Source organism: Chelon labrosus, assembly GCF_963514085.1.
Source record: "Chelon labrosus genome assembly, chromosome: 6".
In the NCBI taxonomy this organism is placed as follows: Eukaryota; Metazoa; Chordata; class Actinopteri; order Mugiliformes; family Mugilidae; genus Chelon; species Chelon labrosus.
The window spans coordinates 17,999,039-18,026,888 of record NC_140342.1 but is presented as its reverse complement, the minus strand read 5'-3'; the positions used below and the strand labels follow the sequence as shown (position 1 = coordinate 18,026,888).

Here is a 27,850-nt window from a genome sequence, read left to right as displayed (position 1 = left end):
TTTGACAGGAAATTAAGTGGCGACACTTTTCATCTGTGTTGATGTAAAAAATATTTTGTGCAAATATTTCAAAGCACAGTGAAGACTGGGGCTGATTAACTGGAGTGAAAGCCAAATAACAGGTTAATCAATAAAATAATCAGAAAGTGAATCTATAAAATAAACATTAGCATTCGCCCTTTAGGAATGACTTCACCTTCAACCGTTAAGGCATAGTATATAGTTTACCAGTTACATGCTAGCGAAGGCCGTTTAAGATAAGATAATCCTTTATTTATCCCAAGTAAAAGATATAAACACATCCCCCGCTGCCGTCCAAGAAAGCCAACGCAATGTTGGCTGCCCAGGCGTCCATTTAAAATGACCTCAAATTAAGCTCAAGGTTATATCTTGATTAATAAATTATCTGTGACGCTATAATGTAATCACAATTACAACAGTTCCTGAAATGAGCCAGCTCAACACATGTCCTTATAACGTGGAGGACGTATTAAAGATGTCTAATTAGAGGAAGACCTGTGTTGTTGACACACTTGGGGGACAGAGGTTAGTAGGGGAAGAGAGAAATGTAGGAAATATCAATACTTCTATGTTTCCCTGACCTTCCAGTTCACCTTCAGTTACTTATCCCTATCTATCGGTCTGTTACGTGTCCTAAACCATATTCATAACCGTCTTCTTTCTTTTGTATCATTTAATCTCTGTTTGAAACACTTTCTCTTGCTTTGATTCCAATCGCTTCATGAAATCATGTTCATTTTTCCTCCTCTAATTTCTAGGGAGCTCTTACAATTTCTTCACAGGGGATAACTTCCTTAGCTTGCAGTTTAACGCTGACCTCTAAAAGATTGATACAGAAAACGACTGAGAAACAAATCAAGCTAAGTGCTGTGAATTCTCCGTGACTGGAATTTAAATCCAGCATGTGTAGTTGAACAGTAGCAGGTCCACCCCGCCACCCCCCACCACACCCCCCACACACTTTGCTTTTATAAGTGCTGCAAGTGTGTGTGTGTGTGAACTCTGCTTTTAGGGCCATGCTGTTATCACTTCATGAAGGTGTGGGAGTGTTTTAGGCCAAATGTTAGCTCCAGTGATAGTACAGTAGGTGTGTTAATGTTACTGTGCAGGTTTCCTGGTGCGTGAATGTGTGTGTGTGGTGGTAAAGTTGGTGGTGTAAAGTGTGTGTTTTCTGCATATCATTACGCCTCCCTTAAATCCTTCATCTGCTTAAGTGATTGTAAGCATTTGCATTCTTTTTTAGGAACTGACTGTGTGTGATTACACCTTAATAATATGACTGCTGGGAAATGGAAGGGGAAACAAATGGTGCAATCAAAAGCCCTCCACCTATTTACTGATGGCTGTGATCCAGCACCACGCTCCTCCTCACATGAATGAGACGTTTTAGTATTTTTATCCTGAGCCTTTTTTTCAATGTGAGGTTTTCTTGTACAAGTTTTCCAATTTGCATACACCAAACTTCTGCTAAATTGCTCATTCACCTGAAGAAGAAGAAGAAGAAGAAGTGCCTCCTGTGCATGAGCTGATGCACTTTTTGTGAGATTTGATCGTCAGCGTGAAAATGGATTTCTAACTGAAGTGTTTTTTTTTTTTTTTTTTTTTTTTTTTAGTTATTTTTACTTTTATAAGGCAGACTATCTGTACTTGGCTTCTCTGACGGGGCTTGACCGCTCCTAAGATTCAGTCATACTTTTTGAGCATGAGGAAAAAATAGTGAATGTGACAAATTCTCTCAAATCATTTGCATGGTCTAAGACTTTAATGTTTTTCTCCGGCAGGCGCAAGTACAAGAAGACGTCCCAGAGGTAAGACTTTCAGCTGGGACCCTGGACCACCTCCATTTCCTCCCTCCCTAAACTTACCCTCACCCTCACCCTTCTCCTCCTCCTCCTCCTCCTCCTCCCCCACCTCTTCAGTTCTTGATACAACTCCCACTCGCCTGCATCACCGGACCTCATGGACCTGCGTTTTTGTTTGCTTTTCCATTGTCCATTGTTTCTTTCCTGCAAAGCACTTTGCAACTCTGTCACAAAAGTGCAATTTGAATAAAATGTATTATTATTGCTGTGATTATTATCATTATTATCCCCTCTATCCATCCACCTCCGATCATGAGAGCCCCCTATCATAGGTGAACTAGCAAAACACACCTTGTCACATTCTCACAAACCCTCTTCCTTTCGCTCTCGTTCTCTCTCCTGTTAATTCGAGTGTCAGCTTGTTGTCATTACCAGATAACTGGCACCCTAATGGATAGAAATTATGGTGTCACGGTTTACCATAGATAACACAACGGAACTTGAAAGCCTGACGAATAACTCGAGTGCCATGTGTGTTATCGTCTTCATTATGGAACTTTCATTTGTTTTGTTGTGTTGGAGATGCTCTGGGGAAATCAAGCTCCCCATTAAGAGGGGCTTGAATGCATTTATTTACAAGGGTGAAAACATGGAGTAATTAATGCCACAGAGGATGAGTGGGTAATGTAGATTTAAGTATCATTTGTTAAAGATGTTTCTGCACTGAACAGTCTGTCAGAAGCTGTGCCAGAGACGTATATCACGGCTCTATGACCCATGAGGGCCGGTAATAAAACCTTTGCATCCCAGTAGAGTAGTTGTCCATTAATTATTCACTTTTCTTTCCGCTAAAATGCAAGTGGGCTTTTAATTTGAAAGGGTCACGGGAAGTGTTGGCTTCGTATGCATTAACTCTAGCAGGTCAAAAAGACGCTTTGTATTAAAATGTGACCAATTATACATAGAAACGGATTGAATTAGAAACACAGACCTGCCTCTGACAAAAAATTGCTTCAAATAAATCAATTTCCGTGAAAGCACACCACTATCTATGTGTGTCAAACACCACCATCCCTGTTGATGGTGGTCCAATTGGTGGCCCAATTAAACCTGTCCTGTATTTTGCCTTTATTTGTCTTTCAGAACGGACAGAGATGTCTAACATTCATTTTCAGAAAAGGTTTAAATGCCAGTCCATGCTTTTTACGTCAGGTTGCACAAACCAATGCAGACTTTGACCGCGCTGGCTGCACACTCTGTTCCATTTATACTACAATGGTGCATGTCCATCAGCATGTGGCCAAAAAAACACACAGGCCTATCTTGGGTAATTTTGAAAGGCTTGCTGTGATTTCTCTTTGAATTAGAATTTGGTAGGGGGGAAAAAAAAATAATCTCACCAGGAGTTTGACAGCATGTGCGTGTTCTTGTACAAGTTTTCTTTACGCATGCGCCCTCATCAGGTTTGCAGAGCAGAGAGCAGCACACTTGGGGAAGAGGATGTCACACAGACGCTTGCGGACATGCAGATGCGGAAAAGAAGCATGAATTGGTGTTAACTTGTAGGTGGAGAGCAGAACATAAAATCCATCTCTCGAGATAACACAAGTGACACATTCTCTTCTCCTCAGCTTTGCAAATGGACATTGCTGCAGGCAGAGCGCCAGAAAGCACCAAACCAATAATGTGTTGGTCTGTCTTTTAACACTTTCTAACTTCTCCTGTCTGTGGTACTCAGTCCAAAGCCCCTTAGTAGCTGCTACCTGTTTAAAAATGGATGAGAAACGTATATAGTTACGTAGTAATTTAAGTAGTAAAGTGAGACCATTTTCAATTAATACCTGATGAGAGAAGAAACGTCGCAACAGTGTGGCTCACTGATGTGGTTTTAAGAGCAGCAATGGAAGTCAAACAGAACAAATTCGCCATTTTGTTGCTTGTATATTAAGCTTTGTTCTGCAATTACACAAATATAGGACAATGAATTAAATCCTGTTAGTGTAAACATCCCTAACAACACAATATCTTTTATTCGAACAGCATCGTCTTGACATTATGGTTTATTTACATACACCTCTTCTTCTAGCACCATTTAAATCAATACGTGGTCCCGCTTCAATCTAAAGAACGCACAAATCGTGTTAACTTAGTAAATAGGAAAATTGCAGGCACTCCACAAAATGGAGCTCAAAACAAAAAACTATGTCGCAGAAGCACGGCTCTAATACCGTTTCATGGCATTTCATGTGAACTGTGGGATTGCCGCACAGTTGGAGTAATTGAACGAAACGCACCTCGTGCTACTTATTGGCGCAGTGTGTGGTCGTTTGGAGTGCTATAGAGTTAGCTGTTGGAAATTCGTTTGTGCTTTCTGCCGCAGTCTCTCTGTCTCTCTCGCTCTCTCTGCTGGGTGGGTGAGTTCCTGTGTGGAGGAGCTGGGTGATTGACAGCTCCATATGTGTCTGTGTAATTACGGCCGGGCTAATTGGCAGAGAGGAACACTGGGACATTGTCATTACTGACACACCAGGACAACCCCTCACACACGCAGATGGAAGGAGAGATAGCCCTCTTCACAGAGGGAGGCATGGAGCAATGAGAAGGAGAGGAGTGGTTGTGTGAGTTGGTGCTTGTATAGAAAGGAGGTGAAGATGGATGGAAGTGAGGCTGTAAGAAAATATGAAAGACGAACCTCTGTGTTTGTGGGCTTTATGTGGGCTTGATGGTGTTCCAGGGAAATGGTTTGCCTGTTTCTATTTAGGTTATCATTTTTTGTTTACATGGGTTATATTGTGCTTCACTGCTCTAAACAACTGACAGGTTGGTAAGCCCCGCCCCCTCCTTAGCTACCGTTGCAATGACTGAAACTTTCCATTCATAGCACAGCATACATTGAGAATTTTCCTGCTGACATTATACTCTAATCAGGCATAACATTATGACCTATTATTGTGTAGGTCTCCTTTGTGCCTCCAAAACAGTTGTGACTCATCAGAGATTAGACATGGGCCTTCTGAGGGTGTCCTGTGATGTCTGGTAACAGGATGTTGTTAGTGGGGGGCCTTTGGGTCCAATGGGTTGAGGGGAGGGGCCTCTATGCATCATCCCACAACTACTTGATCAGTTTGAGATCTAGGGAATTTGGAGGCCAGGTCAACACCTTGTGCTGTTCTTCATGTTTTTTGATTTGTTGCTAAACCATTTTTGTGTGTGTGCGCCTGTGTCAGGCTGCTGTCATCAAGGAGTGTCATTGCAATGGGGTGGGGATGTCTGTTCTGGTCTAGGTGGGTGGTACATGTCTAAGTAGCATCCACATGAATGAATGCCAGGTCCAAAAAGTACTTCTGCTGTCAGTGGTTACAAAAAACAATGCTGATGCAACGGTTGAGTTTTCTTGAAGGCGTTTCGTCCAAGTTTCTGGTGGTGGGAAGGCTGGTTGGAACACCTGTAGGTGGTGCCCACCTGAAACTCACATGACTAAGGTCTGTAATGACCAGATGCTGTCCTGCAATTAGATGAATTTGTTTTGCTCCAGTTCCCCCGACTCCCAATGAATGGTACTCTAATGACCCATTAGTGGGTTGTAAATGGCAGAAGCTACTTCGATATGTGTAGAAATGTCTTCTTGAAGATCCAACCCAAGTGAAGTTGCCTTTGTTTCAGTTTTTTTTTTTTTTTTTTTTTATATAAATATATCATGACCTAGATAACTGAGAACCTTCACAGACTACAGGTGAAAAAGTTACCAGTGCAAGTTGGCGTTGTCATTCATTTGAAAGTGGTAAAAAGCACGATTGGTTCACAGTTTGAATGTGGGAAAAAAGTTTAGGCCGTTTGTAGGCGGGCTTCAGTATGCATACCTTGTATCAAGTTTACACTGGTATAAAAACACCATGAGAAAGCTAACATTAGATGTGTGAGTTGTTTGAACATGCCGTCCCTGACTGGTCTGTTTTTTTTAAAATGAGAAATCTGTTAAAAGATAAGCTTGTTGTGGTTAAATACTGTACCTGATGATACATCAATGTTCATGTCCTCTAAAAAAAGTCACAAGCTATATAGAACATAACAAAAACATATTTGTTTTCAATATTCATCCTTTACTTCAATCCTGGTATCACTCTTAACTGCAGCCTAACAGCGCTGTTCAGGGGATGGGTCGATACAAAACGTGTTATTTCATTGACAAAGCTCTGCTCAATCACCGAGCTCCTGAATGTGCCAGAAGGTGATTAGATTCTATCCATTTACCAGGAAGAAAAAGCAGCACTTTCTCTTGTGTTTCCCAAAAAGCCATTGATCACCCAAGCACCACAATTTACAGGAATCATTCACCATCAACGCATCAAGTAGAGGGCTTGAGTATCTCCTTGTATTCACTGACAGGCGCCTGAGCTGCACTGAATGAAACAGGCTTTTATTTAAGCCTGTAAATATGCTACGGTGGCCTCTCCTTGTGACCAAGTTTTTAAAAGCTTTAAGTGTTTTGCCATCTGATCCAGGCAAGCCTTCAGCCTTAAATGGCCTTACGCAGCCGGCCAAGTTGCCAGCTCTGAGTATGTGTTTACATGGAAGGTTTTGTGTCTCCTTTCCGTCTGTCAGAGCTCTTGTGTTTGTTCAGATTGCAGTCTGTGAAGCTATGCAGGGCAGCAGTACATGCTTCAGTGGCAGTAATGACTGTGGCTGCAAGGACCTCTGCAGATTGGGCCCCCTACACTTTGCAGCAGTTTTCACACTCTCAGACTGCGCTTGTAAATACATGTTTGTGCAGGACAGAAGTATTTAGAGGGAATAGCAGTTTATCGTCCACTTCTTAATTTTGCACGCTTCAGTTGCTTCATACCTCTGCCTCTGCTGTGCTTCTGCAGAACAGTTTGTAGATCAAGTCCAGGTCTCAAGTTACTTGAGATACAGCAAGTCTAAGTCATGTCTAAAGTCCTTCTCAAGTGAAGTAGAACTGTGAGTTTTTACGGTGTCAAGTTGCATGTACTCTACAGATTTTCATGTGTTTTCTCACTAATTCTAAAAAAAAATCTTATCTTACTCTCCATCCCTTACCGTGGTAAAAAACTGACATTTACGGATCTAAATACCAAGTGGTGGGCAGACTTTTTTTCCCCATTGTATAAAGCATTTAGATCGGAAGTAATTATTCTTTTATTTTCTGGAGGCAGCGAAGGAAAAACTGCCACCTACAGAAACTCAAACGTCCTACACTAACAAGAAGAGATAAACTCCTCTCAGTATTGTCCATAATGACAGACATCCTAAGAAGTGAGGTGGAAAACACAAGAGAAGCATTGGTTTCTATTGAGGCCACTGAGGTTGCGTATTTTTATGGGGAGTTTGGTGGTTTTACTGCCTTCGAGCTGCAATCAACCGTTTTCCAGTGTCGGGCCGTCCATGAGCATATGTGGCCCTGGTTTTTCCGGCGTGTCAACCTTGTCACCAGCTTTTCAGCCGATCCAGCATGTTGAAATGCCAGCGGGGAGATCACTTTGACTAGGTCAACTTGGAGAAGCAATGCAGAAGAAGAGAAACTGAAGTGATGAAAGAAAACAGAAACATTCAAATGCAGAAATATTTTCACTACACAATCATCTAGAAGGAAAAAAAAACTGTAGACCAGCTGACCATCATGATTCAGAAGAGTGACTGGTCTATAACACAGTTTTTAGCTCTTCCTAGTTTCCTGGCCTTGTAGTAATGTTAGCCCCTTCAGTTTTCCTGCAGCCATTTGCGGCCTCTCAGGTTTGTCATCCAAGTTGGACCGTGAGGACATGGTGGTCTTTTTGACAGTTTTGTACTACGACCTCAGGGCGAATCATTTTTAACATTTAAGTTTTTTTCATTTTCATTTCAGGCTGTATAGAGGGTGAGCTATGTGTTGGACTTTCACAAATTATCAGAGTATTTCCACAGTCCTGCCAAAAGTCACAGAATAAAAAACAAACAGGATGTTGCGCCACTTTAATATACTTTATTGTATGTTTGCCTTGGACTCGAGTGGCCTTCACAAAAATGCCTCCACAGTAATACACTGTATGGCACAGAGGTGTGCGGCATAGCACAACAGCGACTTCATTGTAGAAACTAAAATAAAAAACAGAGATGGTGAATGAAGAAAATCGGCACATTAACAGAGAGGGAGAAAAAAAAAAAGAAGCATTGGAGAGAAGGATGGATATCGTCAGGCCGAGTGTCACGAGGGAAAATTGAACTCTTTGGTTAATGTCAGTAATCAGGGAGTATTGGCTGCCTTTCAAGAACAGCCCATTATATGCCATTACCAAAGCCCCTCTGTCTCCCTCTCTATGGTTCAGGGCCATTTGTCAGTCACCACAGCTATTGGGCTCTTTACTGAAGATGATTCATTTGGGGAAACAATAGTGTACTGTTACTGGTTTTAATGTTTGGATCAGTTAGCTTCTGGAACAAATACAATCATATCTCGTAAACTGATAATTGTTTTTGGAGCAATAAAGGGCATTAAGAGCAGCAATAAAAATGATAATGTGCTAAATTATAAATTAAAAACAGATTATATATTCTTGAGACTACTATAATAATTCACTTGAGGCAACATTGTCTCATTTCAAACATGTATCTATTAGTTGTGCTCGGACGGCCATAAGTAGAAAAACATTGGACTAAATTCAAATCTTGGTTTGTTGAGTCCTGCTGAAAGAGCTGGAGACCTTAGTTTCAGCTCTTATTGACTAATTGTTTCATCTGTTTTCTACTTGTGGTGATGAGTTTTTAGCTGAGGTGTTTTTTCCATGTCTGTCTGCAAATTCCAATCTTGTGCGTAACGCCACATAAAGCAGCAGTAAACACATCGATTCTGGATGTTTAATTTTTAAATACTTTCTTTTCCGGGAGAAATGTTGCAATTTATTTTCCTTCCTTGATTTCCAGCCCAGCTACAGTGATGATTCTGATCTTTCGTTCCCTCCTTCTTCCTCCCATCACCCCATCACTCCTCTCCTGCTACCTGATGATTAGAGGGGTAATTACCTGACTCAAATGAATCCCCAAGCTTGGGCTAATTACATTCTTCTCACCCAGTCTTTTTCTTCTTCCTCTTCCTCCCTTTCCATTCCCCTCTGCTTCACATCAGGTGCACCTTTCTCTTCTGAGGTATACCTGCCTCAGTTGGCACGACTCATACCACGTCACAGATTTAATGATGCAGGTGCTCAGAGGCGCCCTTCGGTATGCATACACAAACTTAAAGCAGAGGAACATACATATTCTCGGATACATCTAAGTAATCAATGCCCCTTATTTCCAAGGTCTCAAATACGGACATTTTATAGGTAAATTCATACATCACATCAAACACTGAACCTGGATAGTACATAAAAGCATAACAAGCCTTGCTTTCATGTGGAATAAAATGCATATTTTTTATAAAATAGAAAAAAACGTGTACAGAATACCAAGTTTGAAAATTGATAAAATGAACTGAAGCTACAAATAGATGATCATTTTTACATTCATCTAAGCTGCTGGAGCTCAGAGCTCCATGTGTCAGACGCACAGAGTTTGCAGTTGACTCCAATGTTAAACTATAGGGCTTTTAAGTCAGAAGGCTTTCACCCAGGAGAGAGGTGTTTTCAGTCCAGCAGCCTACGGGTCTGAGAAATGAGGCCGACACAGATGTGCCAGAGATGTGCACTTCCTTGATGGCCATTTTAGGCTGACTCGGGAAGCAGGTCATCGGACCCAACTTTACAGCAGAAATTAACATCTTTACAGCCTGGAACAAAAAGCAGTTTTAGTATCTATAGCTAATATCCTCAATCATGACGTGTGCAAGGGGGAATCTATATATACCTCACCTGACACTTGTCGCTATGTGCGATTGGTGTGGAAGACCACATATAATACTTGAGCAAGGTTCAAGTTTGCTGTGACACACCAGCCAATCAAATCCATATGTTGCACAAGTTAACATTTTAATGAACGACATCGCCAACAACACTCGAGCAACATTTCAGCGGCGACTCATCAGCCGTGCAGCTGGCCACGCTGTTGGCTGTTTCATGACTCTTGTTACTTGCAGTGTGAATGTATTTCCAGACACTGCCACAATGGTGACGGCCTCACACAGCGGGGTTCAAAACCGGCGACGTCGCAGAGGTTTCATCCACCTTTTCACACGGCGAGCGGCTAAAATAGACCGCATTCAGATTCTCTTCCGTCGAGCAGCAACAGTGACGAGAGTGGGAGAGAGCATCCATCTACTGTCTCATCGCTTTTAAATAGGTTATCATTGGAGTCAATTGCAGACAATTGTGAGTCATGCCTCAGACACCAGAGGGCTAGTGCGTATCCCTGCGATGCAAGCGGCTTTGACAAAACTGCAGCGTTTGATGCACAGGGAGTGAGAGAGAGCTCATAAGTTTCATGCACCTGCAACGTGCGCATATGGACGTCAAGTGTGATGGGTTTTTTAATTGAATCTGATAGATTTTCCATTCAGGTTAAACAATAGACTTCGGTAGCTGCACATAAAGAGGCAGCTTTCAAACTGATTGTTCTTTTTGCTTGTCACTATAACAGGGATACTGTATGTGCTACTGTAAGGGCTGCATTCTCATTATACAGCAAGGGGCTTCTACGCTGATTACTTTCTCCCTCTTTGCCTACCTCAGAAAGACATTATTGAGCTAAGCACATTGCTATTTTGAAGATTGATTACAAAGTCCTAAATGATTGGCTCGTATCCCGTTGCTGCTCTCCGACAGATATGAGCGTATAAACGTCACGGGCTTTCATAGTGTGAGCTCACCGGGCTTCCCTCTCCTGATGCCTGGAGCAGATATTATTGCAGATTTATGTTGCAGATAGGCTTCTTAATGCGGCTGGTTATATCCGGCCTTTCCTCTAACCATCCCGCCACTACGCTGGTCCCTGCTGGCTGTTTGTCCAAAGAGTAGATGAGCAGAAACTATTTTTTTTAGTCATTTTATATTTTTAAAGAGAGAGACAGGAAACATTTAGTCACGCTGTATAAAAATGTGCAAAATCCCCCCAAAAAAACAAAAAAAACACCATGTGCATCCAGTGTTTTGTGTGCTGAATGCGTGTAATCATGCGTGATGCCCAGAAGCCATCCGTTATGTGTGTGTTTGTGTGAACGCTGTGTGTGTGTGTGTGTGTGTTTCTTTCCATTCAGCTACCTCCTCATTCATCTCCTGATAACCTGGCCATTTCCGCACCTAGTGTGAGCTGCAGACCTGACATATAATCTATTCAAATACCCTCTGTGGTCCACAGGCTCTGCCATAACTAATGTGAAAGGCAATGTCTCCAAAATGGGTTTGTCTTGGTAAAGCAGGAGATGAAGAATGCTTGAGCTCAATGGCAATGTTTAGGTATCGTAAGCGTTCCAGTGTTTTCCAACTATATGAGAGGAGTCAAGTACCTTTATGGTCATTTCACGTTACCAGAAATTGGAAAAAAGTTAGATAAAACTTTTGGCCAGAGCCAGACATGAGCTGGATGTTTATTGTCTTGCTTAACCGCACACATCCTCATGCAGTATATCACATAAAGGACTGCATGTGGAGTTGGGTGTTATACCTGTGAATATAAATTCAGATTTTGGGTAATATTTAATCTTTTGCAAAGCATTGCAAAGTGTGGACTGCAGTGCAATAAAACAGAACAAGCATTTCTCGAAATTCAACATGATCAGGCCAAAAATTTTAATATTTACTGCAGGGCTATCATATCGGTTGGCCTAACGTCGTTCAATGTTTGGTTGTTTTTAATTGGGTCAGTTTTCCTGACCATGGGCCCTTTGGCAAATCCTGCAAGTAAATGAAAAAATAAATTAAAAGCAGTAAGCCGTTTTGAGCAAATGTGTCTTTAGCCGCCGTTGGATGAAAGCCAAGTAGATAATGGCTTGATTAGTGATGTGGTGCTTTGCAGCTCGTAGCCGCCTAGCTGTTATGTAAACAGGCAACAGTGAAGGATTTGGCAGCGTAAAGTGAAACATGTTGCTTGTCACTCGGCGGAAAGCTCCTCTCTCAAATGCGAAAACAGTTAATAAACACTTCGGCTACTGTTTGTGAGTGGCTACAAATACGCACCGTGCTTGCTTTTGAAAATAAGCCTGAATTATTTCTAAATGTGTGAGCGTGTGAATAAACCTGCCGGTTGTTTTCTTTGATGTTAATCTGAGAGGAGCGCTGGAAATCACACCGGTGACGCACTCAAGCATCTGTTTTCTGTCACCGTTTTTTTTTAACGCTCTTTTGGACAAGCTGGTCTAAACATCCTTTCCAGAAAATAAACTTTCAGTACCGTAGTTCACGGTTACACAGACTGAGAGAAACAACATGTGCATGGTTTGCTTTAGTGATCAAGTTTAGTTTAGCTTCTGACAAGAGCTGTAAACATGTAGCCGATTCATCAATTAGAACATCAGTCATTAACTTGTTTACTGATTGCAAATAGCAAAAATGCTAAACTAATTTCAGTTTCTCTCACTTACAAACATAATGCATTTTCCGCAGTATATAACAGAGTAAATTATATACCGTTGATTGTTGATCGGACAAACCAAAGACATTTGAAGAGCTCTAGAAAAAATGATAATGGATTCTCCCTATTTTCTGACATTTTAAAGACAATAATCGGGAGATTAAAAGACGAAAATAATTGTCGGTTGCAGCTCTAGTGATGACACATTGTGTGACAGGTGTCAACACAGAAGGTTTAAGCTCTCAAGTCTTGGAGATTTTATTCTTCTCTTGATTCATGAAGAAACAAAATAGGAGGGTTATGCTGCATGACAACACAATATCCAACGTGTTATCTCTTGCTTTGCTGCAGGTTCTAAATCAACTACAAGTTCGATATATACAGCTAATGCACCTCAGCCGTGTAGTCCACATCTGCCTGGCTTGAAAATGGCTTAAATTCAGTAAAGTAAGCACTAGCAATACAAGTATACCCCACTATAATGTAGTTGTAAGCACATATTAGAGTGTATGTGTGTGTTGAAGGTGGTGGGAGGGGGTGGGGTCTGTGTTATGCTCTTCATTAGCAAAGCCTCTCATCAAACTGGTTGTGTCTAACTGAGACTCGGCTTTCCCAAATCAACAATCTGAAGAATAAAATAAGTGACCCTCAGGGGCGCCTGAGACGCAAAGACGCAGAGGAGTCTGCAAAGAGGCTCAAACATCCTCTCATCTCCACACTGCTGTTTGTTCCTGCTGAATATAATGAAGCTTAATTGAGTCATAAATGGCATGCTAATTTTGGTAACCATGGGGTTTGATGGACACACTTGGCGTTCGAAGATAGCTTAAAGGGATAGCTTAAGTTCTGTGCTCTACTTTTACTATATACTGTATCTTGTGATTGTTTTTGGTGTTTCACTGTCTGTAATAACGCAACAAAAAAATTAAAACAGCTTCTGGTCGTCTGTTATCAAGATACAACAAAAAATATACAATAAAAATACCTGCAAACAAAATAGTTGATATCTGTCAAGTAGGCTGTACATCAATTAGGCTGCTGGCTATAATATGCGAATAAATTGGTCTCCACCTTTACTCCAGTTCATTAGTTGGTTCATATTCTGCATTATTTCAATGCGTAGCAGAGCTAAAGAAACAATCCAACTGTAAGATTAGTCTGACACTTAAAGCTAAAACTATAATCACAGCAATTAAAATTCTAATAACAATGTAGATGGTAATTGTAAGAAGAACCTGTAGGATTCATCTACAAGCTTTAAGTTGCTAACAATCCTAGCAGGAATAGTGCGCAAATGCCATAGGATGGAACCATATTTGGTAACTTCGGCACACATTTTAAATTGCATCCCTGTGCAGTTTCTAAACCTCACTGTGTTCTCAGTGAGGTTTAGAAACCTCACTGAGAACCTCGCTGTGGTTTTCACTCAGCCACTGAGTGAAGATCAAGGCAACATTGTCAGGTCAAATCAGGGTCAAATGTAGTCTGCAAGGTCCACCTCTGCATGAACGCTGAGCATAACTGCTTTATTATGTACCGTGAAGTAGTGTCCTAATGTTGTCTAATGTGATAATGCGTATGTTGACAAGTGCCTGAATCAGTGCTAATGTTCTGATGGTCTAAAATACATGTTTACATTTTTTTCCACTTAAAGGGGGACTACTGTTTTTTACAACTTGGACCTTATTTCTGACATAAAATTTGATCGTTTACTCACCCATATAACTTTGGTGTCATTTGGAGTCGTTCAGGAGATATTTAGATCTGTGTATATCCATATAGTGGGAGTGACTGGGGCACCGAAATGCAGCCTCTAAATAACGCTTTATCTGCCACGAAACTCGTTCATTTCACCAATATTTTGTTATCATATACTAGTGCTATTCACCGTTGAGTCCAGAGTTACCTGTTATCATCATCCGAGGTCTGTAGATCGACCTACAGACCCCGGATGATGTCTTCTGACCTGGACGATGTTGTCTCGGAGCGCAGTGCGTACCCGCAACGATTGGCTTGTTTACCTGTAATCCTCAGAATCGGAAAAATATTCAGCCATGTTGCAAAAAACTAGCAGTAGCAAATTATAGGTAAACAAGCTGAAGTTTAGTTTCGTGGCAGATAATGCATTATTTAGAGGCTGCGTTTCGGTGCCCCAGTCACTCCCACTATATGGATATACGCAGATCTAAATATCTCCCGAACGACTACAAATGACACCAAAGTTATATAGGTGGGTAAACGATTGTATTTTATGCCAGAAATAAGGTCCAGGTTGTAAAAAAACAGTAGTTCCCCTTTAAGGGCAAGGAACCATATATGGTAACTTCACTGACCTTGATTTTCGACATGAGGAACAGGAGCTACACTCTATCAGCAGGCACATTGTTGAGTTTATCACACTGGATAAAAAAGAGCCCTAATAACTTTAACTATAAAAACGAATTTAAACGAGCTGAAGGAGTAACACGTTAAAACCAAGATATTGTATTATACTGAGACAAAAAACACTGGCCACAGTTAAAACCATATGCCAGTGCTAGGATTAATAACCTATTAAAGGGCTACCTGACTTTAATAGGTTGGTTTTGGCAAAGGCAAAGAAAGCCTGGTGCTTAACCTTCTGCTTTCCAGGCTTGACTGGCTACCTGAACGCAGCTTATCACCTTATGCTGTTGCCTCCTGATGGCTTCTCTCTCCAACACTGTCCACCTGACTGACTGAGCATGTGGTTCCTTTGTGTGTGTCTACTTAATGGAGTGTTTCCATGTGATGGGAGGGGAGGAAAAGGGCAGAGCTAGGTGTCTGGAATCACAAAATAAGCTCCTTAAAACACTCCCTTTTTACGTCACATGTTTATTAATACAACGTATTAATACACCTGACACAGAGCCGGGGCAAGCTGTTATGCTCTGACATTTAGCTTTGATATTAGATTTTTTTTAAGCACCTTAAGCCCTGTTCAGAGGCACGTAGAGGAATTGGAATTTATGTTGACAATACTGTGAGAAAAGTTATTTATGGACATAAATGTGTGATATATAACCATTATTAGCTATATAGGTTTAGGTTGTTATCATATAGATATATAATAGCAGCCATGGAGCATTAATACTAATACATGACTGGGTCTCCATGTGCTTTCAAAGCTGCATCAGTTTGAGGCTACACGGACTCCACATAATGTTAGAAATAAGCATTCAGACAATGATTGATTGTTATAAAAGGCCTAAAGTGTGCCAAGAAAACATTCTCCACCCCATTACACCACGGCCCACCTGGACTGTTAAATGAAGCCAGGTTGGCTTCATGGATTCATGCTGTTGATTCTGACCAACCATCTGCAGCCTCAGCAGAAATTCAGATTCATCAGCCCAGGTTTATTTTTCCATTCTCCACTCATCCAGTTTGTACCAACTACAGCGTCGGATTTCTGTTCTGTTTCTGTCGGCTTGAACCAGCCCGGTCATTCTCCTCGGACCACCACAATCAAAAAAGGTGTTGCTGTTTGCAGACCTGTCGCTCACTGATGTTATTTTTCACACTTCTGAATAAACTCCGGAGACGTGTGTAGTGGTAATCCGGGGAGATTTGCAGTTTCAGAAATACTCATCACCTTCAAAAGCTGTCAAAGACAGGGAGATCCCATTTTATCCCCATTCTGTTATTTGATGTGAACGGCAGCTAAAGCTCCTGATTTAAGATCGGCTAGTTAGATTGTATAGGAAGTGTATAGGTGTTCATAATAAAGTGCTGGTGAGCTGGGGGATGTCCAGTCATATAAAAATAAAGGCAAAATTTTCTCTTAGGAGTAGAAGTACTTTTCTGTTTTGTTGTTCTTTATTAAATGTTGTATCACTCTGATCATTAAACAGAGGGAGACTCTAAAGAGAATACAGAGTGCACAGTCAAATCCAGGCCTCATTGACAGGACTGTGGATGAAAATAATGGGCTGTCCACTCTGATGGGTTTATTTAAACGTGTGAGGCTAAGGAGGCCACTTAAAATGCACTTAAGAGTGCTGACGCCGTGTTTCATATCTGGAATCTCAATGAAAGTATGTGCTTCCAGTCCTCCTTCTTTTTGACTGATGTCAGCGCTACGTCTGCTGTCACCATAATGGCTTATTGTCTTTGTAATAAATGAACCGTACATCGCCAGAACGTAACCGCAAATGTAATACAATCATCATTGTTGTGAGCATATGTTCAGTACGTTAAAGTGGATTCTTTTCACTCCGTGGAGAAAGTGGTGGCTGTTCAGAAGAGCCAGGCTGCAGATTAATCGTAAGGACAGGGTGCTTTAAAACAGGCTCCAGAAAGCACAGAAGTTCTCACTATTTAAGTTTCAGACACAGCTGTCTCATTATGATGGTGTCTGTTAGCTCTCTGTCTGTGCAAATGAGGAATTATGGGAGTTCAACCAATGCACAGGCTACGTTAACCTGCTTTTGAGCAGTCCTCCGAGCAGTCAACGACAGCTCTATGTCCTGGTTGAAAGCTGACTGGTTTAAAGGCTCCATCAAGAGACTGGCACAGAGAATGGCTCCATATTAACAACTTTGTTTTTCAGCAAAGAATTTCTTTGTCCACTAGGGGCAAAGCTAAAGGACCATCAACCGCGCAAACACTAACAATAGTATTCTACGTTTCTGGTTTTTCCACATGTTGTAGACGTTGCCATTGAAAAGCTCTGCATAACACCAACTCTATACCATGATAAGGCCTTTAGAGGAAACAGGAGATTTGGGATTTTTTTAGGGTACGCTGTGATTTAGAAAATAAAGGCAGTGAATTGATGGATGAGACTGGAAAAATAATGGCAATAACAATCGTTTTTCAATCTCTATAAATTATTTAAGCACTCTCTTTTTGTTCTCTTTTTCACTTGGAAAGACAAAGTTAAGGTTGAGTCTGCAATGTGGTTTATGATAGAACCATGGGAGTGTTTAGCTGGGTACATAAAACCCAAGGACGCATGAGTAACAAATAAAAAACTCAAGACGTCTCATTTGATGGGTTTTTAAGTTAATTGTGTGGGTACGATACATTTACGGCGACTGAAACGTCCATATGTCAGCCATTACTCATTCAACTCCTGCAGGACTGAAAAATAAAGCGTGCAGTTGCAAGGTCTTTCCCGTGTGCGTGCGTGCGTCTGTTGTGTGAAGTGGTGCATTGCTCCAACTGAAAAGCACTCTGACGTCCTTGTTTGTCCAGGGGTTGAAGGACAGACCAGTGATGACCTCACTTGCCACACTGTGCCACTTTTAAGCTTTTATTGATCCATCTGTGCAGTTGTGTGTTAATGTGTGTATGACAAGGACAAGGACAGAGAGTGCTGTTATCATGGTCCCGCCCTCTCCGTCTTTACTGTGTCTCCTTCTCTTTGTGTTTTAGAATTCACCTGAATTATCTCTGCACAGGTTTCAATCAACATAACCGTTCCCCAGTTGACCGTCGAGGTAATTCACCTTCAGGGAGCAGACTTTGTTTCTTTGTTGGTAAACCTGCTTTCATTTTCATTTTAAAAGTGACACTGAGGCGGCTATAGTTGGCTATCGCCACATGCCTGGATTACCGCTCTAATTATCTCCGATAGACTCAGAGCATTATGCACTATCTGTTATTATGTCGGGGCCCTGGCTTAGAGTCAAACACATAATCTAATTGAAAGCGCTATTTTCTCTACCCCTTGTGTTTCATTGAGTTAGCTTGCTGGACTGTGTGTGTGTGCATGCATGTGTGTGATGTGTGTGTGTTTGACCATCCACATGTCACCCTGTGCCATTTTTGGCTTCGGGGATGTAGCTTCCTTTACAGGAACTGGAGTTTAAGGTTATGTCAACCAGCCAACCCTTTTATCTATCAACGACCTTGACATCTGCAAACCTCAGGGCTTCTGTGTCTCCTACATGAGATAACACACACATACTCAATTCACCCATAAAAGGACAGCCAAAGTCGATGCTTCATTATGACTAAACGTCCCCAGCTGGACATTCCTTGGAGTAAACATAGAGCAGCCGCACATTGTCTTATGACAATACCGCAACTTTATTGTTGTTATTTTGCACAGCTTCACCATTTTATTTAGTTTCATTAACATTTCAGAGTGCATAGATGGTTTACACTGTTCAGGCGTAACATTATGACCACCTTCCTAATATTGTGTAGGTCTCCCTTGTGCCTCCAAAACAGTTGCGACTCATCAGAGAATGACATGGGTCTTCTGAGGGTGTCCTGTGGTGTTTGGAAACAGATTGTTATTAGTGGGGGCCTTTGGGTCCTATGGGTTGAGGGGAGGGGCCTCTGTGGATCATCCCACAGATACTTGATCAGTTTGGGATCTAGTGAATTTGGAGGCCAGGTCAACACCTTGTGCTGTTCTTCATTTTTTTTGAGTTGTTCCTAAACATTTTTTGTGTGTGTGTCTGTGTCAGGCTGCATCCTGCTGGGGATGGCTGCTGCCATCAAGAAGTGTCATTGCTATAGGGTGGGGGTGCCTGGTCTGATCTAGGTGGGTGCTACATGTCTAAGTAACATCCACATGAATGCCAATGTCCAAAAGTTTCCCAGTAGAACATTGAATTGTCACAAGATGGTCAATGTTATTTACCTCTCCTGTGAGTGGTTTTAATGTTGTGGTTGATCAGTGTATACTTAGTACATTTCAAGCTTCTATGTCACATATTTTACACATTCAGACATAAACAGAAAACAGTGTGGCTGGTTTATCTTGGAGTTGTTTCTATGGTTTGAAAATGCAACTGTACTGTGTTGTAACAGACCATTTATATTGATTGTTACAGTAATGAAGTCAGATTGAGTTGGCATTTTCAACTAGACAGATGTGACTGAGGCTGTAGCTCAGATTTTAACACTACCTCCCTCCCACACACATGGATCAGAACAGTTATGATCAGTATGTAAAAAGAAAAGTCTTGTTTTTCTCTCTCAATGTCATCTCCTTTAAGGCGGTCTAGTCTGTGCACACTTAGTCTCTTCAGGCATCTTAGGCAGTGTTGTGCTATCCAATCTCAAAAACGAAGTAAATGCTGTGAAATCTTACTGAAAGATGTATTCGAGGTAATGGTAGTGGCATGAATGCACCTGCCTGTCCAACACTCACGCTGCCAAGACTCACTCCTCTCATGGTGTTACAACATCAGTTACAGGCTCTGTCCTCTTTGATAATGGTAGCTTCAGTGAAATTACTCTAAAATTACTCCTCTCCCTGTTTGTTAAAGTTTAAGGGGTGAAAAAATGGTTGCTGGAATTTCAACAGACACTCACACACACGGGGCACCAAGCCTTTATTAACTTTATTAACTGCAAAGACAAAAACGTATTGTCTTGTTATCTCTAGCCAACTCAAACCTAATCGATATAAGGAGATACCTGCATATGCATGTGCAGAATTTTTGAGCAAGGGACAATATTGCGGTGTCGGAAGCTTTCTGGTTTCCATTTGTAATCCAAATAGTATTGACAGCTGCGCTTTGGCTGCATGCAAATAAGCAGCCAGCATGGAGACATGTTGCGTTTGTGAACTAAGGTCTTTACTTCCCATCCTTAATGTTAGCCCCAACTCCCTTCTTGGCTGACGTACAAACCGAACGTTTATCCGGATATCTGCTAGCTACGCCGGAAACTCTGAAACCTTGGCTGTTGCCCCGAGAACCAAAGTCATCCGACGGCGCAAAGATTGACGCAAGCGAAACAGTTATTGCTGCATCTAAACTGATAAAGAGCTGAAGGTCTTCTTATTCTGGTGTGGATTTGGAACAATTTGGCATGTACTGTACTACGGCTAAGCCAGGGCAGACTGCAATCAGATTTGTGATCTGGATAACAGGTCCCAAGTGAGTTAAATACAGTATCATACATGTCCAACATACTTATAATCTACAATATGGCATAGGCTAAAACTAGTAGGAAGTGAAGGCTGCTCTGAGGGTATAAGAAGGATAAGAAGATGAAGAAGAGAGAGAAATTGAGGGGATTACTGAAGACCGTATGTCAAGTGAATTGGGAATACATCAGATTATGTCTGCTTTTCAAATACAGGAATAATTTCTTATATAGTATAGGGGCCTTTTGAATGACTCCAGCACTTGGAGATGCTCAGTAGAACAATAGTTTACTGGTACAAGACATTCTTCTTAGATAAAATGAGACCCTCCGCAGAAATAACTTAGGCCTTCACTTGATGATAGCCCTAGCAGTGCACACCCGCTGAGGCGGAAAAGAGAAACCCTGAAAAAACTGAACTTACATTTACAATGAAAAGTATGTTGAGAAGGTGAACATCAACAAACCCCTCCAGGAGGCCAAAAGGGAGACATTAGTTGTCACATAAAACCGGAGAAAAGAGCAGCCAGGAATTGGCCGAGGAGGTAAGAGGTGCAGGTAGAGCTTCCTCTCCCTTTTGTTCAATGATAAACAATGCTGAGTGCAGCACAGATGAAAGGGTTCCTTGCAGTCTGTCAAAGAAATGCTTGAAGCAGAGAAAAAAAAAAAAAAAAGCATTTTAAATTAAGAGAACTGAAGAATTGAAGAACTTTGCCAAGAGCTTTAGGACATAAAAATGCCCAGAGGTTTTGATAAGGCAGTTATGAGCTCAGCAAGAATCTCAGAATGAGACGAACGTCTTCTGTGCAGAAATTAAAGTTCTCCAATAAAAATAAAACAGAGAGGATCCAAAGTAATAGCACAAATTAGAAACAGTTTATTGAAGTCAGGGGAGGAAAAAAAAGCCAGTGCACCAATATATGGACAATTTAAAGGCAGAGAAAAATGCCTGGAGTTGAAAAGAGCCCGCATGACGCCACAAAAGAAATGGAGAAAAAAGTTTGTAGCCCTTGTCTTGTTTGTTCATTAAATGTCCATTTTCTTCATCACGAAACGCGACAAAAAAAAAAACTACACACTCAGAAGTAGACTGAGGCTTTTATTAATCGTTTATGTGCTCCATTCTCACTTTCAACCTATTACTTTTGATGCGTCCCACTGCCAGCTCGTGTGCTACAATCTGATTTCATTTACGACCAACTGAGGAAATTACTTCGCATCTCGCTGGGACCTGCACGAACACACAGAAATGAAATGTTCACTTTTTATGCAATCTGCATCTTCCTGCGTTATGGCTTTACTTAGATTGTTTTTTTACTGTTGTTGTTCTACATACTTCATCTTATTTACTTCAGCTGTAATTGTGTTTTTGATTTGGCCCTCCAAGTTTCCCTCAGCATGAGAATTTTTGCACATCTCAATTGCCCTAATTGGTTTGGGTTACTGTTTAGAAAATTGAGTTTGTGTACCCACATGGGCCCGTCGGGTTGGAAAAAATCCATGTTAAAATCATTAGCCTGGCAGTGGATTTTGGCAATGACAACACCTGCTGCTGGCATCCGGTGTGGTGCTGCCTAATCAGCGCTGGAAAACCTCCTAAAAATAACATCTGATTGTGAAACCAGGGTGTCCCCGGGATAATCGCTATACTTTAGATTATAAAGAAGTTTAAAATGTTGCACAGCAATTATATGTAATTGGCAAATGTGACCATGTTTTCTATTTGTAACTGGGGAGCTATTTTTGTAACCCTTAATTAGTTCTGGGGTTTCCCAAGAATGAATATCCTGATTAGCTTCCTCAGATTGCACCAATTTACTTTACATTAATTTTATTACATGCATTTGACTTCGGTAGCTACCGGATATTTCTACTCTTGGCTGCTGAGCATCATTAATGGAGCAGCTTGGGGTTAAGTGGTTTGCTCAAGGGCACACTGGTGGCGGTATGGGGAAGAGGAACCCCTTTTTCTACAATGTGATTCATACTTGCCAGTTGGGACTTGAAGCAGTGAAACACATCCTTTCGAAATTACTTTTGCAAACTCTACCACTGCCTGCAGCTTCGCAACTTTATGTGAGCATACACTTATTGCATGTGTGTGTTTGTGCCTTTGTGGCTGACAGAGATAGACAGAAAGCCTTTTTAATCTCCAGCCTGCATGACTCATCTGACATGGGAATTCAATGACCTTTTGAAAATCAGGTTTTACCTTATTAGATTGCTGTAAGTGAATTACTGGTATTTAATGACCCTGTTATGAACTGGGGGCATGGTGGACAACACAGGATGAGCAGACAAAGCATGACCAAACAATGGATTACATAGACCCATTTTACATTAGACAATACTCAAAAGCACTTTATTTAAAGGTTCGTTTGGGGGTTTTATTTTAACCTTTCACAACCGAACACTCGAGGAAATTGCTTTGCTATTATTTGAGATCTGTGAATTGTCAAAACAGCATTTTCAGTAGCTATGTTATAGAGTCATGTTATACATTGGAGATGTGTGTTTTGATGTATTCTGGTATTAACCTCGCTTACATTTCCACAATTGGCATCATGTGGCTAAAAAACGTGGGCGAGAGTTAATATTTGTATTGTATCGACTCTGTCCATATCTCTGTCGTCCAAAACAAGGGAGACATACAGTTCAACAGCGTGCCTGAATGCCCCAAATTCGCAGATTCAATGTCAGAGTTTAAGACGACATTAGTGTCTCTGTATCGATTTCTGCTCCTCTTCTTGTCTATTTCTCATGTAAAAGTGAAATATGTTGCTTTCAAAAGCATCTTGTACGTCAAAACATATGTATTTCTATAAACATATTGGTGAGAATGCTATAAAATGTTTTATAGAGAAATAGTGTGGCATTATATTTGTTATAGTAATGTATGTATGGCTTTTCACCAATACAAACTTTATTTCTGAGGACATTTTGAAAACTATATACTGTATATTCTTTATACTATTCTGCCCTGTCTCTGTTAATATTCTATTACAGCTTGGTTCACAACTCTGAATCATCAGCCACAACTCAGATTTTGTGGTTTAAAGGGTTAGACAGTGCCAGTGGGGGTAAATTAAATATTCAGCATTACTGTATCTTTTTACACTTCTCAATAATATTGCAGCAGGCAAGTTGAAGCTCACAAAGTCATAAAACATTTACTGTGTCAAATGCTGTAGGTTTCTTGCCAACAAACACTTGACCTGATGGCTGCACAATTTCTTGGTGACGTCCTCTGGACCTGCTCTGGCCGTGACATACATTTTAATCAGTCAGATTACAAACCTCATGCACTGAAGCGTGTTGAGGATTAATGTCCAACACTGGCACATGGCACAGGAAAGAGCATGTTTTCCAGTACAGCTACCACTGTTGGTATGGTCACTGGAGGGAAATTAATGATTTCTGTGAGAGATTAGAGGAACAATAGTGGTTATTTTGTTTTAATTTCCACTTTTCAGAACGTTTAGAATCACTTGGTGCAATAAATTCATTGAAATTTAATTTAGAAATTAAAAGACCAAGTCAGTTCATGTAATGTGCATACTGTATGGACACGTATGGTATATGGCATATGTGGCAACAAGAGCGTGCCATACTGTAGATATAAAGGAAGACACAGTATGGAGTTAGGGTTATGAAAGTTCATCATTTCCCTGTGTGAGTTGTTGGAGTGACAAGAGCTATACAGAATCTCAGTCAGGTCAATTAGTACAGTTGGGTTGTTTTGTGTCAGGCCACTGAACTTTGATTACACGCCAAGGCTTTTGTAATTCCAAATATCTGTCTGGCTGCATTTTAGCAGACCTGAGCTCCTGTGCAGTAGTGTGTTGAATCTTTGATTGAGCTGTTCCACTCTGCTGGCTTTGCTAATCAATAGAGAGAATAACACAGGCATATTATCTGGGTGCTGCATTTCCAGCTCTTTATGCAAATTTGAACGGAATCCATGTTGCTTCGCTGTGGTGAATGGAGATAATGTACTTCCCTTCCTGGAAACAGGGGTTCGGTGAAAAAAGTTAACACAGATCAAGTCAGTTAAATGTCATGCTTAGCATCATAAAGGAACTGTGGTTTATCTCGCTTACTCAGAGATAATTTGGTACACTTTACATTGCTGCTGACTCATTTCTGAAACTTTCCAATCTTGGTTTGATCTGCACTGACGTGAAACTTGTCTGAAATGCAGTAAACATGAAGTAAATACAGTTGTGGGCTCTAAGCACACAGTTGTAATGCAACAAATGACCGGATGCTCTTGTCACAATGTCAGTGTTTTCTAAGGGTTTGCTTATCCAACACCATTTGGTACTTTGTAAATGCTCAGTTTTTTGGGAGCTTACTCCCAGATTTTGCATCAAAGCTTCACCAAATTATCATCCAAAGAAATTTAGTTTACTTCAAAACAAAGAGTCCGATGCCCGTTCTGAAGATTAATTTGAGCTATAATAGAAACGTAAAATGTTTTTGTATTTGGGCTAAAGCATGAAGCCCCATCCGTGTATACAGTGATTCACTTGCTGCCCATAACTAAGAATAGTTACTCGCTAGTAAATGTTCCAGGCTCTGGTTGCCTTGGTAACCTTCTTGTATACTTTCCACCGCAAATGTTTCAGAGTTAAAACAAGCGGAGCATAAAAATATTGCTAGTGTACAGACAGCGACAGCTCCGTTAAACGTCACGAAAGAAAATACTGTCAATGCTGCTTCTTGGTCCCCCCCGCCCCCCGCCCCCAAGCCTGCTATCAGCATGGGGAATCTGGTGGCAGGAACCAAAACCAAAGTCGTGCACAGACAGTATCAGACGCTCTCATTTGTCGTCACTGCAACCACGTTGACTCAAAGTTGCGATTAGTTCAATTAGTTCATCAAGTCCGCCTTAATTTGCTAATGTACAGTATGTGTAATAGGTCCTGCATTTAAAAATCATCTAGAGGTTCAATGAATCTATGGGGCAGGATGAAAGGCTCACAAAAGTTTTCCCAGATGTTGCTACCATGGATGGTGGAACGGCTCCTCAAAAGTGAAGCCAAAGCAGGTAGAGCTCCCCCTGGTGACTGGCTGCAGTATAGGTCATAAGCTCCACCCCCTCCATGTGAGTGGATGGGAAGCAGTGTTAATTAAGCAAGTGTGTCTGGCGGAAGTGTGGGCGGTTTATCGATAACACGGCCAAACACCCAAGATGGCGTCACCCCTGGTCCTGGGAAACTAGTCAGTTTGCCCAATTCCAGGAAGTGGGGACGCATTGTCCATATTTATATACAGTCTATGGTTCTGACAATGTGTAATAATAGGTTTGCTGCATCAAGTTTCAAATATGCTTTCCTTTTCTTCTGTAGTGTTTATACTTTGCTGTCACTTGAGGCCCAAACCAAAAGGGGTTGTTCAGTCATTACAGACTTCATTTACTGTTTAATTATGCAATCCCACCGTCATGTGTACATTCCAGTGAGCTCATATTTGTACCGCAAGTCCTCTTTCTTCTATTTGACTTCATCTTCTCGCTACTGTTTTTTTCTCCTCCTGTGCTAATTACTGGCGTGAGTCATGGAAAGGCAGTATTAATTGGCCATGTCTGCTTTTCCAGGCTTCTTGCATGTTTGGAGACTTATTTTGTTATGTCTTAAGGTCTTATTATTCTCAGTGAACTTAGATTTCAGTTTGGGGAATGAGAGGAGCCCAGTTGTCAGATTATACTGATTAAAAGCCCAATCAGAGCCATGTAATTGCTGCCGTGAATTTATGTGTCTCACACTGTGGGCTACAACTGAGCCATTTTGTTTGGACTTATTCTCTCTATTAACGGGTACCATACTGACAGGTCGGAGGCTCAAACAAATGGAAAAAAACATCAGATTCTCAGGCTATTAAATTACAAACTCTCCTGTTACAATTAAAGCTTCATTATTTGTTGCTCATTGCTAGGCTTTTCATGATTATGTCTAGATAGATTTTAACCGAGGCAGTGTTTTGTTGCCTGGTTGTAGCAACACTTGGGACAAATACAAACTCCTCCACTTTGTATTCCCACTTTCAACCACAAACACAAATCAGCTCCCTACAGTTTGATTCCAGTTTGCACATGTCACCTTTTTCTGATTCATGAAATGTTTAACTTTTCAAACCCTATTATATAAACAAATTTGTTTATTACACCATATTACTCTAGAGACATTTCTACAGATGAATTTCCTTGTGATTACCTCTCCTCTAACAGTTTTCCAAGCAGGTATAAGGTTTTCCCCTGGTTACGTCATCCATGCGTTACTCTGCGATTAGTCAGAGTTTCCTTCTGGCTGCCGGCACTGCTCTTATTCACTTAACTGGGTGTTGTCTACTGTACTGCAGCCACGCAACTCTGTCCCACGAGGACTAGTTCCCGCTGACCAGAATGGACATAAAGACTTTTGATGTTTGTTGACTGCCCCTATGCTTTACTGCTGCTTGCATTCAGACTGTCTGCACCTTGCTGAGCGTTTGGTTTTGTTTGTTCCTCTGTAGAACAAATTACTTCCCAGAACTCACAAATTGCTTACTGGGATTAAAGAAAATATCGTTTGGATTTAGAATGACTTTTTTTTTTTTTTGCAGACTCAGCACGAATACGAGCACATTTGCTCATTACCACACATAGAAGAGTTCAACAACTCACACACACTAGCATCCAGTGCATTTGTATTATATTCATTAGCCTTTATAATCTCAGGTTAAAACCCAGAGTGGTCAGTCTGCTTCCATTAAGGGAGCATTGTCTTTGGTATTCTCATTGCCTTTACTTGCAATGAATTCTAATGCCACGGTGCCCCGTAACAAAGAGAGACCACTTAGATTTTCTGACCCATCAGCTCTAAAGATGAAGATGACAGGTTGGATCACTCACATTGCTATTAATTACCCTGGCTTTTTATCTCCATGGACGTGCACAAATATTTCCGGTTCATTATAAGACCATGGTGGAGTAAATTAAACCCTGGCGAGCCTCCATAGTGTCAACATTGTATGGGAAACCCTGGGTAGATGTCACTGGGTTCTCAGCAGGAAAAAAACAACCATCCTCCAACATGGGGCGTGGCCAGTAGCAGCTTATCTGCATTTACTGCTACACTTTAACAGAAGCCAAGGTTAAACAACACATTCTGGGGACATGTGTGACTTACTTTAACTTGTAAATGTAAATGTAAACATGGTATAATATGGGACCTTTAATGTCCTGCTCTTTATCATGGATGGACTTGTGTTAAATGACTAACATTGTAGTCTGTGTATGCTTACTAACCTGCCTCATATCCAGTAGTCAAACCAGACACATGGATTTTATTTGAACCAAGAAGGGAAGAATTTACTGCATCTAAATGGAAAGCCGACCAACCTTTTTTTGCCCTTCACAATCCACTTTAGATAAGATTTGTTTTTCCACAGAAATTCTTCCCCCGGACCAGCTTTTACCCAAAGTTCAAATGCCGTTAACGGCTAAAAGCTGTAAAACACCTTTATTGCCATAAATGGAGCTGACTGCTGAAGGTATGCAAGGTTGAGGTCAAGTGATAACAGCATTCTGTTTCTGTTTTATGTGCACACTGGACAGTTTAGTGAAACATCTCAGGATATTATTACGTCTGTGCTTTTATAATTTGCACCTGCACACAATAACACGAGGCAGTATGTGC

General features: G+C 41.1%; 1 protein-coding gene across 1 annotated transcript in view; it reads left to right on the top strand.

Annotated features, from left to right (window-relative positions):
- Positions 1–27,850, top strand: part of pde1cb (phosphodiesterase 1C, calmodulin-dependent b) — a gene marked incomplete at its 5' end in the record, with an annotated part of 92,782 nt that overhangs the window by 36,216 nt on the left and 28,716 nt on the right. The window contains one exon of the mRNA XM_084546662.1: positions 1,803–1,829. Coding sequence (XP_084402788.1) covers positions 1,803–1,829 — 27 coding nt within the window. The remainder of the gene's footprint in view (positions 1–1,802; positions 1,830–27,850) is intronic.